This window comes from Melopsittacus undulatus, chromosome 1 (assembly GCF_012275295.1).
Source record: "Melopsittacus undulatus isolate bMelUnd1 chromosome 1, bMelUnd1.mat.Z, whole genome shotgun sequence".
NCBI classification, from domain to species: domain Eukaryota; kingdom Metazoa; phylum Chordata; class Aves; order Psittaciformes; family Psittaculidae; genus Melopsittacus; species Melopsittacus undulatus.
This window is the reverse complement of record NC_047527.1, coordinates 93481005-93501252: the sequence shown is the minus strand read 5'-3', so window position 1 is coordinate 93501252 and position 20248 is coordinate 93481005. Positions and strand designations below refer to the sequence as shown.

The window sequence follows — 20248 nt, the reverse complement described above, 5'->3', positions numbered from 1 at the left end:
AAAAGAACCAAATGCTTGGTTGAAGAGAAACGGACTGAAGCATGTGTTTTACTGCAGTACAGCCCATTATCCCATTCCTTTGATCTAGATTACATCTATCTACATTTAAATTCATATATTTGTCTGAACTACCCCTCATCATGGACCAGCAAACGTAAACAAGTTGAGAGGAAGTCATATTATTGACCATGTGAGACCACAGGTCCACTAGAAACTTCATGGGCACTTCAGACAGCTTGCTACATACAGGATGCTGGCTGCTGCGCTAAAAGAGCTTCTCCCCAAGGGACGTCCAACAGAAACATACCTGCTCTTAAAAGAGCCAGCTGGCTACCCATCCTTTCAAGCCTGGGAATGTAAAGCAGACCCTAATTCTTGCTTATTTATGAGCACAGTGGGAAGCAGAAAGTGAAAGGGCGACATGTGTTTCAATTTTTTGCTTTTATAACCTATGTTAGGTAACATTATACAGTTTGATTACTTAAAAATGCTACCCAAGGTTTCAGTTTTGCATGCTGCCTCTCTGAAAACCTGGTGGAGGCACTTGGAAGCTTGTTGAAGATTCAAGTTCTTTTGCTACTTTTAAAGGAGTATCTGAATACATATGTTCTGAGTTGCCTCCTCCTTCTTTCCCCAAACTGCCATCTGCACACATAACAAGCTATATAAAGGGTCATATGACATATGTCACCCTTCTATCTTGCTCATATGCATCTTAGGTTATAATTACATGTCTAGAGCACACCTACCAGGAAATGTTTCCCAGTGGTCCAGTCATACAGAACTACTTAAAGAGCATCTTTCAGCCAGCCAAAACCTTACAATGACTTAAGAAAGTTCCTGACTTGCCACATATGATTTGTCGGGATGAACTTCCCACTAACAATTTCAGCTCATGTTCTACAGATTATGCATTGGCCAGGCATGATTAAAAGCTTTCAGCTATAGCTTCCACATACAAAAGATGTCCCATTTACTGAAGCATTGAGATTTTTTTTTCTTTTTCCAGAAAGTAAAAGTTTGTAACATGTCCAGTAGACCAAACATAAATAAGATACTCCCTTGAGGGAGCACTGGCAGCCACAAAAGTCACGAAAAGCAATTTGCCTTATTATTCACTTTCTGTAGCCATTTACTTGAGCATTCCAGGTACTTGTTCTTACCTACACTCAAAGGGCAGGAGCAGGCCTATACATCTCAGTAAGTTCTTACGGCAGTTACCATTAATAATTTCATCTCTCATTTTTAACATACAAAATTTCAGTCAACAGTCTGCTTGCTTGTTCCCATGCTACAAGTTTCTGGCAGCACACACTCACTTTAATGACAGGCTTGGGTCTCTCCCAGCAGATTATTAAAAAAAAAACCCCACATTCTGATGAAAAAATCATCTGTGTTTAAATAGCTACATAGTCCAACCAGGCAATTTGAGGGTTTTGGCTGTTTTTTCCCCTCTTACGGACCCTTATCAGGCCATTATAAACATGCACACAGACAGTATTCAAACAAGAGGTTAGCAATGTGTTTGTGCTTAAGTTTCATGACCTGCCAAACACATTACAGTAGGTGCATTATTGCTGCTCTGTGTTTCCATAGCCAGGCTTATTCAAGAGACCAAGTAGCTTAGCTTAACACCAGTCACATAAGGTATGCCTTGATTGTTTCTTTTAAATATGACTACTTTGAACTTTAACAGGGATGCATATATACTTTAATACTTGTCAACAATTTACTGTAATAGCAGCAAGGTGGCTGATAAACTGTCAATTATCCTTCTTCCATGTGCTAAATTATTGCTACATATTTTTGGAGATCCTAACAACAGTGCAGGAGAAAGGACATCAAATGATGCTTAGAAATGTGATACACATTTTCATTTCACACTCCATCAGTTTTTACAACTAGAGCTCCATGAGAATACTTGGCTAACAGCCATATCTACTGAGGTGTAAAATAAGGATCAGATCTCTTTTTAAGGGAGTTTCATTTTCTTTAAATCAGATGTTGACATTTTACCAAAATATATTGTAAATATCCTTTACCTCCACTCATCAGTTAATTCTGAATCTCTGAATCCAATTTTCATCTGTTCTAACAGCATGTAGCCTGTGCACATTTTTCAGAAACAGCTTTGTGAAGCAAAATAAACCAATTCATCCTTCCACTAAACTAGAACTAAAATACATTGAATTATATAATCACTGCTGTTAAATCTTTTCAGTTCTACTAAGCTATTGCACTCTGGAACAAGAAACAAGTGTATTATTGCCTTTATAGTCAGCAAAGTAAAGCTAGGAGCATCAGCAAAAACATCTTTTAAATTCAGATTTCAATCTGCCAGTAAAGATTAAAGCTTCATGCATATATAAGAGGGGAACTATAAAATGATAACAGATACATAGCATGGAATCATTATGCTTGAACAGCTGCTGTTTTACTAGTGTATTAAAGCAGAAAATGTCTTTTACTCACCCCTGTTAAACCAGAAACCTCTCCTTTTGCTAACGGTCTAGTGATGGATGCAGTGTAAACTCTGGCATCTGACACTGGTTGCCCCTTCATGAAATGTTTCCCAGCTTCATAAATATTCACTTCTACCATTTTACCCATTAACGAAGGATCCTTTGGTACAAGAACCTTTCAAATAAAGATAAAGATATAGTTACTAAATGCCACAAAGAACATCAGTGTCTCCAGCTTCCACTCAGAAAACAGGTATTTTATAAACATCAGAGCAAATCCTAAAACATTTAAAATTTAGTCACCAGCATACACGATAGGCCCTGACGACACAGTTGACCAGTAACACCTCCAGCTTGCGTTCTGTGAGGTCTGTGTAGTGTTAGGTCAACTTTAAAAAAATAATTAAAAAAAATATGCTTTTGAGCCTGTAAATGCTTTGGGACAGAAATTATGCCCTTGTTTCTGTTTGCACAAGGCCTCATTTTGATTGTGCGGATCCTTTGAAGCTGAGACGCATGATTGACAATGAATGCCTGTAAAAATGGGTGAGTGTTTCTTTGGTTAGCAACTAGTACCACCCTTTCCTGAACATGCCATAATATCAGACAGTCTGGTAAGAGCTTCACAAAAAAGACATGATGTAACAGATGTTTTGAAATTGTGTGTGTTAGGAAAGAAAGCTCTCAACATACACGAGCAACACTTTTTGCTGGAAGAACAAGTGGCATAAAAAGGCTCTAAAAAGAGAGCCTCCACAAATGTAAGCTCTAGTTCTACCAAGAAATCTGTCAGTGTAGCTCACTGATGTAGCTTTAATAGCAAACTCTTTTAATATAGATGAGGCCAGTGAAGAGAGAATAGGTCTGATAACTATCTGAGTTAACAGAATGTTAACACCAGGCCTCTGAGCTCCAGCTTCCAAACTGTAATACACTATTTAGTGACTCAAGACTGGTTTTCAATTTACTATCACCAAATTCACTCCTATTAAAGTTAATAGCACCTAGTCTTGTACTTACCTGGACAAACAGTAGGATATTATCCTAGTCAAACATGCCACATAAGATTTTAGGGAAAAGACATATGTTTTAAAAATGGAAAGTATGTAGTCCGTAATAAAATTTAAAATTACTTCCTATGTTACCATTTGTATTTCGTGTATTTCCAGTCCCAGCTAGGAGTGGTATTAGGTGCAGTACAAATGCCCCATAAAACACCTTCTTTTTCACATACTGCTTTCTCTTTAATTAATGAAACTTTGATATACCAAGCAATTTCTTTTTAATATCTATATGGAAAGCCAAGCTCTTCAAAGATGACTGATAAGCTACAAAAGCAAGGAACAGCAATATATAAGGCTTAGGCAGTAGTTAGAGATTAAGTACAACAACAAAGAGATTTCAGAAAAAAAAGAAAGAAAAAGAGTTAAAAATAGTAACCCAGGTATCTAACACAAGCAGATATTTCACGAGCAGGAATGTTACTTACTACTAACCAAAATCAAGCAAAAATAAATAAATAAATGATGTAACGTAACCCTGAGCCACAGGAAAGCTCTATTAGTGACTATTTAAGTATAACCACCATCAGTAGCCTCTCCAGGTTCAGACAACTGAATAACTAAAGGTAGCGAGAACAAACTGTAGAGAGGTCAGTGCAGTAAAATGAAGGAGAAGCCAAGGCAAAACCAGAATGAAATCATGAAGATTCAGAAAAGTTGATTTTACTGATATGCAGCAAGTCATTGGCTTTTGAGCAAAAATAATGATTTTGTGGAATAGATGCTGTACTTCTTTCCTAGTTCACAGATAATGTTTCTGTGTGGAGAGAATTCATTATAGAAAGTACATTAAATGAAATGCGACATACCAGGCTGAAGTGTTAATCCTGATAAAGTTTCTGACATTTCCTACTGCTTGAATTATTTTATTTTGGATTTTTTTTTCCAAGCTGCATTGCCTGAAACAATTTTCTGAAAGATGTATAGAAATTATCAAGATTCTGGACTTGGGGGTGTTGGTCAATGAGAAAATGAACATGAGCCAGCTTCAGTATGAGCTCGCAGCCCAGAAAGCCAACCGTATTCTGGGCTGCATCAAAAGAAGCGTGACCAGCAGGTCAAAGAAGGTGATCCTGCCCCTCTACTCTGCTCTTGTGTGACCTCACTTGGAGTATTGTGTGCAGTTCTGGTGCCCTCAACATAAAAAGGACATGGAACTGTTGGAACAAGTCCAGAGGAGGGTCACGAGGATGATCAGGGGACTGGAGCACCACCCATATGAAGACAGGCTGAGAAAGTTGAGGCTGTTCAGCCTGGAGAAGAGAAGGCTGCGTGGAGACCTCATAGCAGCCTTCCAGTATCTGAAGGGGGCCTATAGGGATGCTGGGGAGGGACTCTTCATCAGGGACTGTAGTGACAGGACAAGGGTTAATGGGTTCAGACTTCTTAAACAGGGGAAGTTTAGATTGGATATAAGGAAGAAATTCTTTACTGTTAGGGTGGTGAGGCACTGGAATGGGTTGCCCAGGGAGGTTGTGAATGCTCCATCCCTGGTGGTGTTGAAGACCAGGTTGGATGAAGCCTTGGGTGATATGGTTTAGTGTGAGGTGTCCCTGCCCATGGCAAGGGGGTTGGAACTAGATGATCTCAATGTCCTTTCCAACCCTGACTATTCTATGATTCTGATTTAACTATTCAGAAAACAATGCTTTGGAGATGCAGAAATGAAAATGACTGCATATCTCATAAACAAGTTTTGAACTCACATCAAGAAATTGTTTCCAGAAGAATGTTGCCTGCAAAATGTTTCTTATTTCTCTTTTTTTTTATTTTCGTTTTCACTGTGCCACATTGTGTTGAGATTATCAGAAAGCAAAGATAAAACAGAAAAATGTTACTTTGATTATTTAACTGTACCTGCTCATAGAAAGGATTGTGAGCAACATAGTAATTGGAATCAAAGGATTCTTCTGTTACCAGAACTCTCTGCCTCTCACCAACCTGGAAAATAAAAGACAGAGAGATGACTCAGAAATCAAAAATAATGAATTACACGCAGAAGAGAGCTGCAACCACAAACAAACAGTCTTAGCAGAAATAATCCAATGCTGTGAAGAAATTCTGTGTCAGCAAGAAGACAGGGCAGAGAAAGCCCTAGTTTGAACTGTCAAAAAATGATGGGGTTAGAAGTCAGAATTGAGGGCTAGAACTGTAGTACTGTAATGGCTTAACACGAAATTCCAGTTAAATGATATTCCAGAAATATAAACTGATTTTGACCGATTAACACAAGAACAAATAAAAATATCAGATATGCACAGAGTCCATAAAAAAAAACACATCCCAAACACAACAAACAACCCACCAGCACAAAATTCTGCAATCATAAAAAGGGTAACATCATTGTCTGCCCCATTCCGTCTACCTCTCCACCCTTCCAGCAGACAAACAAAACTACTAGTAGCACCTGAGAGACAGAGGAAACACTAGCATACTGCGCAACTTCTAAATGCCATCAAGCTCATCTATTTGCCCTTTCTTTTTTTAAGCCACACTTGTTCTTTACAATGATAGGGCATCTCTTTAACCCTTCTTGGTGATTTCACTAAGCTGTACTCATGAGAACACATTGATTTCCATGACAGCAGAGTCAAAACTGCGTATTACAAAGACTCAGTGAAGAAGAGTTTTTAACTACTCACAGACCCTGTATATTAAAGGCCAACTAAATACTGGGCTAAAAAGCCCAGCATTTCAATACCTCCAAGCTTCCAAAGGCACTAAAACAGTTTAAATGAACCACCAGTTTTAGAATTAGTTAAGTGGGAGAGCCAAGACAAATCAGTCACATTTAGGTGCCGAGCAGATAAAAAACAAAATCTGACTTCCCCCGAAGTTCAAGGTTCCCCACACAACACCTTAATTTATATATTACTGAGATTTGTAATCGTGTTTATAACCTATTTTCTGCAAACCTAGGAGGGAGAACATTTAGGTAACACTTTTAGTCTGAGCCCAGCTCTACTTTTTTTTTTTTTTTTTGACATCTAAGTATGCCATGGATTATTTCTAAACTATTTGACAAACACATTCTGCAAATTACAACCATCCAGCAAGTTAAATTTACTCCATGCTTTTATTGCTATTTTGAGAATTAAAAAGATTTCATATTTTACTCCAAACTTTAAATATCTGTGAGCAAAGCTGCATTCAAGACTCTTCCTCTTCCATAAAACATCTTCCATGGCATCCTAGGGGCAGCTATTATGTAAAGTTTTAGGACCTCCATCATAAAGGCCATGTGAATGAGCAAGAAGATTCGAGATGATTTCTTTAAGGTACAAGCAGTAAAAGTGAAAGATCAGGATTTTCTCTAAGAGTCAATGACAGAAAAAAAGAACATGAAGAAACAAGAACAGCAATATCACAACTATGTTACAGTGTGTGTGCATACATATGCATACTGCACATATGCATATATATACACACAACCCCATATATAACTCTCCGCTTGCCAAAAAGAAAGACTTCATAAAATATCTATTGCCTTCCTCTCCACATACCTGAAGCACTCCCAGAATAAATCCTGGAGAGCAGGGGAGGCAGTGACCAGCCAGCTCTCTGTATCCATTTGCCATTCCTCTAAACAGTAAGGTGTGTTCTTTCTTTCAAGAAAACAGTTAATTCAAATCCCCAAAGGAGTTTTGCAAATACATGTCAAGAAAGCACTGGAGATAATGCCAGTAATAAGATTAGAGGGAACATTTCCCCTGAATGGAGAGAAGGACTTTTGTTTGTTTGTTTCTATGATATTTGAGTCCATAGCTTTTAAAATCACCTGCTATAGCACTACAGGACCAAAGTCTCAGATGTCAGACGATATTAAGAAAAAGAGGAGGATGAGATGTTAGACAGGAAACATGCACCCTCAGGGAAACATGCTACCACTGAAAAGCACCAAGACCAATCACCAAGTCATGTCCTCATCTTGTATTCATTATTTATGGATACTATAACTTAGCAAAACCTAATCAAAGCAATACTGGGTCTGTAACTCATTTCACAATTGTCTTGTTGTCTTTGGTCATAACACTCTGCCTTTACTGTCTCTATGAATTCTGCCTGTGAGGTACTCTAAGCTACATGTTTTATCTTCATGCTTTCAAATGACAGAATGGCAAGTATGATATGCAAAAAATAATTTAAAAAAATAAATCAGAGGCAAGAAGAAAGGAACACCTGTGTTTGATCATTTGATAAAAACAGTGGTTTCTTTAGGAATGCATTGCCAGTTTTTCTTATCTTTGCTTTCATGAGCAAAACCAGTTCAGGTCTCCATGTTTCAGTGGGCCAGACTGAGCTTCTCTGGGCCCAGAATTTCTCAGGAATGGGAGGAAACCAGGAAGACAAAATTTGTCACACAGTATCAAAACTGTGGCATTAAAACCGAGTACCAGAAATGCAGAGGAGCCAAACATCCCATATCAATTTACACTACATACACACACACACGCACACATACATACAAGACTCAGATGACATACTGCAAGGAGTACAGGTAAACCCAGTAATTGCTCACATGGTTACTGGATTTGTAGCCTTGGCCAAGGCTGGACTTACAGAGAAAGACAATATTCGGCTATTTGCAGACTCTTTTGCCATAACAACAGAAAAGAAAAATTCCATTTAATGAGTTAGGCCACTGGGTATTCGTGATCTACAAGACTAATTGGCTGCATGTACTTGTAAGACAGAAAATGACTATCTATCGTGCATCCAAGTATAATTAAGAATAAATGTAAGCACGCAGAATGCAACTTTGGTATTGAAATTTCTTCAAGAAGTGGAATACGTCATCATTTCTGGGATTATTCCCCTGGGATCTCTAAGTGCTTAAGTTTCACCTCTCTCAGAAAGAATTTAAATATGCAGAAACCAGACAGGATATCTAATAACAGTCATAATTATAATAACCTTTGATGATTTTTTTCAGGCATGTACCAGCAGAAGTAATTCAGTATCTTATTTTTATTCCTAGCCTTTCATCTGCTTCCACAGGTATGCACTAGTTCCAGCTCTCAGGGAACTACAATTCTGACAAAAGCATCCGAAACTCAGGAAACTCAGCCCTAGCATCTCAGTTTGAAAAGACTCCTATATAACCAGGATTTTTTTTTCTTTGCAGAGGATAGCATGAAAATAATAATGAATGACAGCAAAAAACTTGCTTGGCAACCTCCTCCATCCCAAGGTGGACTGGTTACAAGCAGAATCCGTTTTCATCAAAATTAACAAATGCTGCTAGTGCTATCACTTCCTACACTGCAACAGTTACCAAGTACTTTGTAGATCTTGGAATTAGTAATCAAATAACCTACGAACTTTTATTTAACTTTCATTTATCCTATGGGAAATTCTGACATGATAGTTCTATAACACAGTTTTTCCTCTCCTGAATACTATAAAAAGCAGTTTTTCCAGCTGGCTGATTTTCTAAATGAATGAATGGTAAGAAATGTCAAACATCCTTCTTGGCTGCAGTTAAATTGGGTTTATTTTTGAAATCCAAACTGACTGAATCATATAAAACACAAGACTGAATTTTAAATTCTACAACAGTATGGGTACAAAAGACAGGCCCTGTTTACATGCTTTGATAGAATATTGCTACTTAACAGTAACAATGACCTGCTACAATTATATTCAAATAATCCATACCTCTAACATTTTTTTCTTTTAGTTTATGAAAACTATAATTGTTCCAGTTTGATTCATTATTTCTTACAGCCAGAGCATGTGGCAAGTGTTTCCTTACTGTTTTTTTATCTGAATATTGCTAATTTTGTTTCTAAGAGTCTCCATTTGGCTAAAAAAATTGAATATTAACAACCACTGTATTTCTAGACTTTTCTGATAGAAGGTGGCACACTACACATACAGCCGTCCCCACTGATTTAGAGACAGTTGCCAAAGTTGCCTTCAGGTTGAGTTCAATTCATAGTGGAATTGATGAGCACCTCTCCATTTGTGTTGAAGGAGGCTGGCTTGGATTCTGATCCCAAGCCCCACACTGTGGAGCATACTTAGTACAAGGCTTGGAAGCCACACAAAAAGCTACTTTCCTGTATTTGTCATACAGGATATAATTTGTATTTGTTGCCTGTCATAAAGTGGGCAATAAAAAATACACATTGCCATAATTTATGTGTGTATGTTTTAGCAGATCATTTTGGTAAACATGCGTATTTTGACCTTTACTAAGTATATCAACATTTAAGCAAAAATAATTAGAAAGTGTTCTCTCTCTATTTTTCAGTTGTGGTCTAATTATTTAGAATAAATTTTATTAACTATGCAGATGCTGTGTCTTTCCCTATTAAGCAGAGAAGAATTGCTGGACCTACTTTTTATGAATCACACAAATCCTTCTGAACTTAGAAAACAAATTTCTCAAAAATCATAATTAAGCATTCTCTAAGCCTTGTAGTGTTTCCTTCTGACAGGCAAGTCTAGGTGTGACACAATCCCCCTGTAAAAATCACATAGTTTATTGAAACTTATGACATGGCTCCATTTTTATGATATCAGAGCACCTCTTTCCAAACTTGACTTTGTACTGCTTTTTTTTCTGCTATTCAGCACTGCTCCTTCAATATTTACGGTGTATACGTACCTCCCTTTCTGAAGGTTGCCCTGGAACCAAAGAATGGACTTGTCTAGGAGTTCTTCTACAGAGTCGTTTGTTTTTTATATGTTGAGATTGGAAAGCAGTAACATGAGAACAGTTCAGCTCCTGAGCATGATAATTTTAATGCCAGGATAAAAATACTTTTCTAGCATACAGCATAGACAGCTGCCACTTTACTAGGGCTTATGCTACAACTACTGTCCAATTCCAGATGGGTAGGTGCCTCCTTTTTATTATCTTATGGTTAGTGCATCACCCTGTACAGAAATGCAGCAACAGAGTGACATTAACATTCAGAGTCCTATATCTTTTACATCATGCCCTCAGAATAATCTTTACAACATGAGTCTGGCCCATTTTACACCTGAGGAAAGAAAGAGAGAACCTGACCACTGCAATAACACAGAGTAAGGGGCAGAATTCACCATGTGCATTTCATGCATTTTTAGTTCCTCCTCCCAGTCCGAGACAGTGCTGCCTTAATCCTACAATGTCACTTACTACCAAGAAAAACAAAATTCTCAATCTCTTACATAGGATCACAGAGCTATGTATGAACTAGAATTAAACATGCTAAAAGACAGGGGATATTATTTGTCCTACTTATCTATATCAGACTGTTTTGCACTTAAAGTCCAGTGTGGCTAAATTTTACCATTTCACTCACTATGAGTCAATGTTTTTTCCTTACTTATATTGCTCAGGATTTTTGCAGCCTTGGAAACGGCACTGGGTGGTCGTCTTCATACTTTGGAAAGTACTTAGCTCTTAAGTAGAGAACTTCAGAATCCCAGGTGAAAACCAGCCAATGTTCATAGAAGTGTCTCATTTCACTGTCAATGAATACAGCTGACTGTCAAACCACCATTACTCAGCTGCCCATCTTTAGACAACACTGCAGGGTTTTTATTTTAAAAGGATTACTAAAATGTATGATTTATAGGATTTAAGCAAGCTGCTTTGTTTGTTTTAGGCACACATTCTTTAGCCATACTGCTCTTTCCACAGTATTATCCAAGAATGGACACAGTCAAGAGATGCCCACAGGACAAACTCTTTCAACCATTTTCCAGGCTGGCTTGAGGCTGTGTGAGTAGGAAGAAAGGATTAGGTATAAATTAAAGACAGCCAGCTCTACTAGTACACAATCAGCATAACAAAAAAGTGCCTCAAATCTTCAGCAGCAGGCAATACAGCTCATTAAAAGCAAGTGAACACCTTCTCCTTGGTCACCTTATGAATTTGTTGGCATAGCTACAGGGGAGGGAAAAGGTAGTTAGAGAAGGAGGCAAGAGATGGAAGTAGACTGCTTCTGCTTTCTTGGCCCATTGCTCACACTTCAGGGTAAATAGATCCTTTCTATTACTGTGCACCTGCATCTGACTGCTTCCTTTTGATTTGGTCTCCTGCTGTGAAAATGTAGCTTCTTCCAGCACATACAAACCCTGCCATGCAGCTCAGATGAAAATTATATTCAGAGATGTGAGCAGTGACCTAAAAATGACAACTGGTCCTCAAAATATCTGATTCCTTTTAAATTCTGTAAGTTTTCATTTTGCTTGTCTCTCCTTTTCATTGCCTAGAAAAGAGGTAATAGAAGTAGCATGTTGACAACTCTGTCCTGTCATCTTTCTAAATTTTATTAACGGTGTACAATATTATAAAAGTAAAATAAATTTCTGAAATGGAAGATAGATATTGCCTTTTAAAGTTGGCTCTCTCATTTAGATCTTTCTATTGTAAACCTGGGCTTAAGCAATAAAAGTACGAGGTGGCAGAATCTGGTTTTATTCTAGGTCCAGCACAATGTCGAAAAGGCACTCTGACTGTTTCTTTGTGCTGTTTGAAACTCTGTTTCCACATGTGCAAAATCCAATTCTGACTGTTACACAGCTCACAGAATAGCAACCACAAAGATGGGGAAGTTGCTATAGCAATATAAAATACTCCATGCAGAACTGGTATATCTGAGACTATAATATAGCAAAAGCACTCCAGCAACTGCATTAACGTAATACCGGCAAAAGCTTCTCCCTTCTTTTTTTCAGGTGATTTAACAAAACCTCAAAACCTGTAAAACTGTGGCGAACATCTATAGAAAAAGCCTGAATGAAAAGATCAGTTCGAAATAGGAACAAGAAACATCTGAGTAGCTTAAGTATGTTTAAGTTCTTCCTTTCATAGACAGAACAGTTCACAAGCAAAACAGAAAACTAGACAGTCTGCCCTTAAGGAAATTTGACATTTAACATGTAAGTATAGGAAAATGCTGATCTTCTAGAATGGAAGATGGAGTTTAGAGGAATCTTTAAAAAATATTAGCAACTTCCAGACAATTTGGCAATCACATGGATTCTGGTGGCATGAATAAACAAATGTCTGCGTTCTCTCATTTTTTTTATGGGTGGGTTTTTTTTTAACAAGCTATGTCTGTGGAGAAGTGAGGCTACCAAACTTAAAAATATGATGGTCTTTGTTAGGAAAAGCCACCTTTCAGCTTCTTCTGTGAAATTATTTAGAATTATTTAAGATTGCCTGTTTTTGTTGGAAGCAATTCCTTAAGATACCCAGCATGCTTCCAAGTGATTTAAGCACAATATGAAGTGGCAGTTGCTAAGGCAACAATATGCAATTCCTGTTTCAGTGATGTCTTTTAACAGCTGCATGAGCCCAGACAAGTATCAGTTATATGAGAATTTATAAATCATCTCAGCAAACAGCCCACCAAATAACTTCTCCAGAAATTACTTTAGGAACTTACAATACCAATCTGTTTTCTCAGAATAAAGTCTTGTCTGCACCTCAGAAAGAAAACTCCTCTCCAGTGGCTCTGCCAAAAGGGTGCTGATGTAGCACCGTCAGATGTAATACTGTGTTCAGCACAGATTCCCCATCACCAGCTGTTGGAGAGAATTGCCAGCAACAATAAAAGGCCCCAACATAAGCGTGACTTTAGTAAATCGCAGGCAGAACTGCACATTGCTTCCTCACAGGATTAAAAAGGAAAAAGCTGTGAATAGATCAAAATACTGGACATAAGAACACAGATCACAAAGTGAAGATAGCATTGATACAAATCATGTCTTCCCTGACATGATACTGGAATGCCCACAGTAAGACTGGGTGCTCTAAAGTCTGGTATCTTTTAATCAAATACACCAAAAAGCCTGCTCCAGAAAGCTGGGCTTCTCTTCAAAATAGCAATATAATTTTTCTGCTCAACCTACAGCTGAAGCCAATGTTCTCTATTAATCTCATCTGAGAACAAAGAAGAAGCAGATGTGATAAAACAGAAAAAACAAAGGTCCAAAATGGCCCCATATGCAAACCTAACCCAAATCTTCCCCAAAATCCACTAAAAGTTTTATCAGCACATTTAACAACACACAAAATACATAACATAACATTGCTGCAATTTAACTAAGAATACAAAATAGTGGTGCTAACTGAAAGAGTTAAAAAAAAGGGTATAAATATGTATCAGATCTCTTTTCAAAAGAATAATCAAACTCCTTTTGCATACATGAGTCACAGGCTTCTGAAAAAAGCATGTGAACATCATCAGAAGTTGATAATGTTAATGAGGATATGACAATGATATTATTTTGAAGGTAGCCAACATACGATCAAAAATTACACACTTCAGGGGTTTTCTTCAATCTAAGGCAAGGCAAGACCCTAGAACTGCTAAGACTTCTAGAGGCATCGTGCTGAATGACAAGAAACATCAAGGGCTTACAGAAGGACTAAAGTAAATGACTCATTAAAGAATGATAAATGTAGTGTGACTTCATATTGCTTAGAATTTAATAGTCACTACTGACAAACTAATTGTGATGCATTTTATTATTTTTAAGCAGTATTCCAATTATTTACACACAAGAAAGATAAAAAAAGAAGCACCTCTTCACTAGTATATTAGAATAATAATTCTGACCAATCCTTTACTACACATTAAAGGAAGTTAACAGAGATCAGTTCAAGAAGACTGTTAAGACAAATAAGTTCTGTTTTAGAAGAAAAAATTTAGTATGGACTAAGTTTTTCTTTCTAACATCTTCTTTATAACCTACTCCATTCTCAAGGCTATGCATAAAATTATCACATAAATCTCAACTTGTGTGATGCTGGATATGCTGCAGCACACTACCTTTTGCACGACATCAGAAATAAATATATCCAATTAAAGGCCTCACTACTTTACAGACTCTCTTCAAAAGCTGTGCCACTGCTTGCAACTTTCTCCACTTCAAAAAGGTCCTTAGCCCAGACAACAAGAAATACTTGAAAGAAGACACAAGGTGTTCCAACGATCTTTCAAACTAAGCAGTAGCATCCTATGCTGTAGTTGAATTTTAACAAGACAAAAAGTGAAACGAGCTGTCCAATTTAATTGCAAGTGAAATTAATTACTGAAATGGATCAACAAGGAACACTAATCTGTGATGCAGGTGTTTTAAGATGGTATTATAAACCTTCCTAAAGAATTAGTTTTTAATAAAAAATTACTGCTGCTGTCAACATCTTGGTTGCGATTCTGTACATATATTGTCACTAATCAGACTGTTACGTTTTCACCTAGCAGGTTGCAAATTCCACACCAGGAATAATTGGTTACATTATCAATAAAACCAATACAATGGTTTGGATACACACACTAAATACGGTAGCTAGATGGCTGTGAAACTGCTTACAGTACAGAGTCTTTGCTAACAGAAGAGTAACTGAAAAAAAGAGATTCTTCAGCAATTACATGACAGATCTTTTTAACCCTTTGTGTGGATATGGCAAGGGGAATGATTAGAGAGCAAATTTAAGTGTCTTCAGTGTATATGAAAATGGGGATTCAAAGTGAGTTTTACACACTGCTCAACAGTCTTAAATAATCAAGAAAGGAGTGGCTCTGCCCGTCTTTACAGTCTTTGCCAACCATCCTCAAAGGCTGACAGCCGTGAAATAAGGCCTTAAAAATAAATGATCTTCTTATGCCTCTGTGACAAAAGCCTGCACATACAAATAGAAAGTGCTATGTAAATCCAACAGTTCTCCAATGAAAAAAAAAGGTCAAATTTCTATTTATAGTAATTCTCTTTTGTAAGTAATCTGAATTAATCACAGTCAGAATACAACATAAAATCAGAGTCATAAGAAACAAATCACCATTCATTAAATGAAACGTATTAATATATGGAGCACACTAGGTAGAAATCACTGTTACATTCCTATTACTGCTATCAATCCTGTATTCTAATGTTCTCAAAGCAAGACATATTAATGTACCAAAATTTGCTGTAAATACTTGTGAGAAAAGTCCATACATTTGTTTTTGCCATTGCCTTCATTTGATATTGGATCATACTAGAAGGTCAATATCATTTTATTTTCTTACCCTGCCCTTTTCCCTCTTCTGTGCTTCCTTCTTTCAGAGTACTATTTTCCCCATACCTTACTAGAATGACAAAGTTGAGGAAGACTAAACAATACTCCCATTCCTAAGAAAAACTCTTCAGCAAGTTTAGAATAAAAAATCAAAACCAGTAAGATTTTTCCTAGTTTCTTTCCTCCTTCTGCTTACATCTTATAGAATTAAAATCTAAAAATTTCAGTATGGTCAGAAGCAATGTGACCAATCATGAACATTTCCACACTGTTTCTACCACCCAGGGGCATGCTCAGAAAACTCCTCCATCCAACCAAACAGGAAAGTTAGCTGTGCTGGTTCCAGAATGTTTTCAGTGACCCAGGCTGGTAGCTGACAGCAAGAGATTGTCATAGCAGGGGACAGCATTTCTGTGGTGAGGTGGTGAGAAGAAACCATTCCATGCTTTAGAAAGAATTGTAGCAACCCCTCGAACACAGCAGATGTTGGCTACTACCACACATTACAGAATAACTTTTTTCAACTTTAATCCATTTCATGAAATTCGAGCAGGGTCATCTTTTTCCCTAGTTCTTCCGATTATTGCATCATTATTTAAATGACATTAGTACAGTACATGAATAATTACTACTTCTGTATTTTATCATTAATAAGCATACCTATCACAAGTGTTATAAAAGGCAGTATCAGTATGAAAATAGATTACGGTTTGGAAAACCTACAATTTTAGCACAACCTTAGAATTCTAGATGAGTACAAATAATGAAATGGTTACCTTCCAGCTCGTAATATACTTGGTTCAAAACCCATCATTAAATGAACCTCCTTGCCTAAAGAAGTCCATGGAATAAAAGTTTTTGTCCAAACAAACAAATTCCAACCAATCTTCAAACCAACACTTCAACTGTGATTATCACAGAATAGTCAGGGTTGGAAAGGACCTCAAGATCATCTAGTTCCAACCCCCTTGCCATGGGCAGGGACACCTCACACTAAACCCAAGTCTCTGTCCAACCTGGCCTTCAACACCACCAGGGATGGAGCATTCGCAGCCTCCCTGGGCAACCCATTCCAGTGCCTCACCACCCTAACAGTAAAGAATTTCTTCCTTATATCCAATCTAAACTTCCCCTGTTTAAGTTTTAACCCTTGTCCTATCACTACAGTCCTATCACTTGTCCTATCACTACAGTCCCTAATGAAGAGTCCCTCCCTAGCATTCTTATAGGCCCCCATTCAGATACTGGAAGGCTGCTATGAGGTCTCCACGCAGCCTTCTCTGCTCCAGCCTGAACAGCCCCAACTTTCTCAGCCTGTCTTCATACGGGAGGTGCTCCAGCTCCCTGATCATCCTCGTGGCCCTCCTCTGGACTTGTTCTAACAGTTCCATGTCCTTTTTATGTTGAGGACACCAGAACTGCACACAGTACTCCAAGTGAGGTCTCAGGAGAACAGAGTAGAGGGGCAGGATCACCTCCTTCAACCTGCTGGTCACACTCCTTTTGATGCAGCCCAAGATACGGTTGGCTTTCTGGGCTGCAAGCGCACACTGAAGCTGGCTCATGTTCATTTTCTCATTAACCAACACACCCAAGTCCTTCTCTGCAGGGCTGCTCTGAAACTCTTCTCTGCCCAATCTGTAGCTGTGCCTAGGACTGCTCCGACCCAGGTGTAGGACCTTGCACTTGGCATGGTTAAACTTTGTAAGCAACTTCATAAACTTTATCAGCAACTTCACCATGAAGTCAACATGAAGTTGGGCATATCCTCATAAAGCTGCTTTTTTAAGACCTTAGATTGAAACAGTTTACATTTTATAAAGTGGATTTTGCTATATTCCATTAAGCCTGAATGCCAGCAGAGAGAATAGATTTTTGCTATATTTTAGAAGAATATTATTAAAATTAATCTCTGAGGAGTGTTTCTGATGTAGGAAGTATCTGCACTTTCTTTTGTTAATGTATAGCCAAGGACAGAATTTCCTCAGGCAGTATGAAATAACTGGTCACATTTGTATTTGAAGCACTTTGAAAATACATTTTTTTAGCTTTTGCCATGAAAATTGTGACCATTTAATAAATCTGTCAAACATTTTCCCAAATTCCTTTAAGCTGCAGTGCAGTGAGATAAGCCAAAGTATGGGCCATAAGTGACCTGAAGGTCCTTCTAAAGGCAGAGAAAATGCTCCCAAACCAAGAACTCAGTCTAGGTTTGTCCCAGGTCTGTTTCCTTTTATCAAGGCCTGATAGTAAGGCAAGAGATATAAAGGCTTATGACTGCTAGTACTTAGCAATCCTCACTAACAGGAGTCTGACACTGATTGCTGAGGTCCAGTATTTACAAATGGCACTACCAAATGGGAGTAACTAAAATACAGAGGCAAAGAAGGTGAGGGGCCTGGTAAGTTAGGTAGCAATTTCTCTGTCATACGAAGAGTCCATTGGTAAGAGGAGGCATTTAGGACTCACAGGTTTATCTTTTTAGATGGTTGGCACTGGTAATAATTGCTCACAGCTGATATTCTCTCTGTCCCAGGGTTGAAGAAGAGGTAATGCCTCACTTACTAGGAAATTATTCATGACCTAGCTTCAGTGAAGAAGAGGTTAGCCTTTCAGAGAGGTTGAGATGAGTTATGTGATCCAAACTCAAGAGAGCATGAAATAAATGCAGAACCTGGGAGAGAGGATATGCCATTTAATTTACACAAAGAGAAAGGAGATTGAACAAGGAAAGAAGGTGGCAACACAAAATCTGTTTATGAAAGAAGCGGATCAAGTAGAACAGACTACCTGGAAGGGCTTTTTGCAAAATATAGATCAAATAGCATTATCTGCTCATACTTCAGGTTTCTCATGCATCAAGTATAAATTATTGCATGGAAGAGAACATGCTTTCAGAATCTGTTTATTGAAGAGAGTCAGGCAGAGTTAGCTGCACAGCTCTCAGAAAGAATCAGCTTTAGGCCTTGTCACATCAATGATTTATAGGGTGACACTAGGGAAATCAATTAAGCTCTCTATGCGCCCCAGTTTTCCCATCTGTAAAATAGGGGCAAGCCGTTATTCAAGCAGAGTGCTTTTCTATTTAATAGCCTTTCTTCTTGTATTTGGGTGTTCGTTATTTTGCTGGTTTCTACACTAGCAAAAATATTAGTCTTATGTGGATACATTTTTTAATTTTAGCATTAGCATATATACCTGTTCTTGATTAATTTTAACTGTTTTGGTCTTACATAACTTCGTAAGTACTGCTATATTTTTAGCAGCAATAGGAAAAACATGGCACACAATGTGAAGGGAACATATATCTTTCCTTGAAGAAGCAATTAAAGAAATCTCATGGTAGGCATAGATAGAAAGTCCAAAGATAATGAAGTCAGGGAACTGTGAAAAACTGCTATTTATTTTCACTTTAAATTGTTTAACAGTTTTGCTGTATTTTAGCACTTCAACATTTAATGATTCTTTGAAAGAACAGCATAGAAAAAAAATAATTGCCAGGATACAGTCTAATCCTCTAAGGCATCATGGAAAAAACACATAGTTGTCCTTGTTGCATAGATTTTCTTTGTTCTCTGCTGTCCACAGAGTATGAAATTTACAAGTCAGCAGGAACATCTAAATAAACACCTTTCTGATGCTTTAGCATGGGAAAGAAAAATCATTCTGGAGCAGCGGTACTTTTCCTAGTCTTACAGACTTAAAATGCACAGGCCATTTGGATATCTGTAGGCCACAGCTGCCTTCACATTTATACTATAATACACTGCTTAAAAAATAGGGTAAAAGATGAAAAAAAAAACCCAAAAACAAAGCTGTTCAGAAGCTCAAAGATCTAATTGTTTATGAACATGTGTCAAAAGGGCTTCTATTTATACAATGATTTTGCCTGTACTAGGAAACTTACCCTTTTGCCTGTAGAGGTAATAATACATGTAACTTGTAAAGTGGGAAGAAAACAGCTGAGAAAAATGTTTTAAAATACAGTTTCAGTATCAAGTGCTGCATTGTCTTAGGAGGAGGCCAGTGAGAATGAGATTGGCAGATATAGTAATAAGGTTTTTTTCTGACCCTGCCACCTGAGCCCTCTCTTACACTGTGACTTGCATGAAGGATAATGATATAACTGTGAGGGCATCAGAGTCCGACTCCAACCCTTCCATGATTTTGAAATTCTCCAGCAGGCAGCTAAATTTCAACAACCAGGGAGGACTGGGAGATTAATTTAATGTGTTTAGATACTTGTCTTGCCATTGCAAATGTAATCTTCTTACTCAGGACACCTCAGCTGCCTTGGGCATTAGAAAGAAAATGATTATTCTGCTATGCATGGAGTGGTGCACAGGACATTCATTGAAAATTGAGAGAAATGATGGTAAAGGAAACTTCAGTTTGTGGTTAAGTCGAATTCTCGGCAAATGGCAGATGACTAAACTGGCAAATCCTTTTATCGTTGCAGTTTTCGTAGTGACCTCAAATCTCTCTGTTATCTGCTTGTTTTTTTGGCTTGCTTAACACAGAGACTGATGATGAGTGAAGCAAAAAATTTAGTTTAAAGGTGTCAGCTAATATCTACCACAGAGCTGCCACTGCTCTTCAAACTGGCTTTACAGATAAGAGTTGCCTGCTCACCCGGTGGCCACAACAATATTATTTGAGAAAATATCTTTAAGTGTTCATATTGGCAACTGAGCTACAATATACCATGGATGTGTCCA

The 20248-nt window shown here is 37.8% G+C and overlaps 1 protein-coding gene across 2 annotated transcripts in view; it reads right to left on the bottom strand.

The window, feature by feature from the left end:
* CDKAL1 (CDK5 regulatory subunit associated protein 1 like 1) overlaps positions 1-20248 on the bottom strand; it is a 392981-nt gene that overhangs the window by 24212 nt on the left and 348521 nt on the right. For both annotated transcript variants that reach the window (XM_031049673.2, XM_005149870.3), the window contains 2 exons: positions 5381-5464; positions 2473-2637 (listed from right to left, as the gene is read on the bottom strand). In XM_031049673.2, the coding sequence (XP_030905533.2) occupies positions 2473-2637; positions 5381-5464 (249 nt within the window). The remainder of the gene's footprint in view (positions 1-2472; positions 2638-5380; positions 5465-20248) is intronic.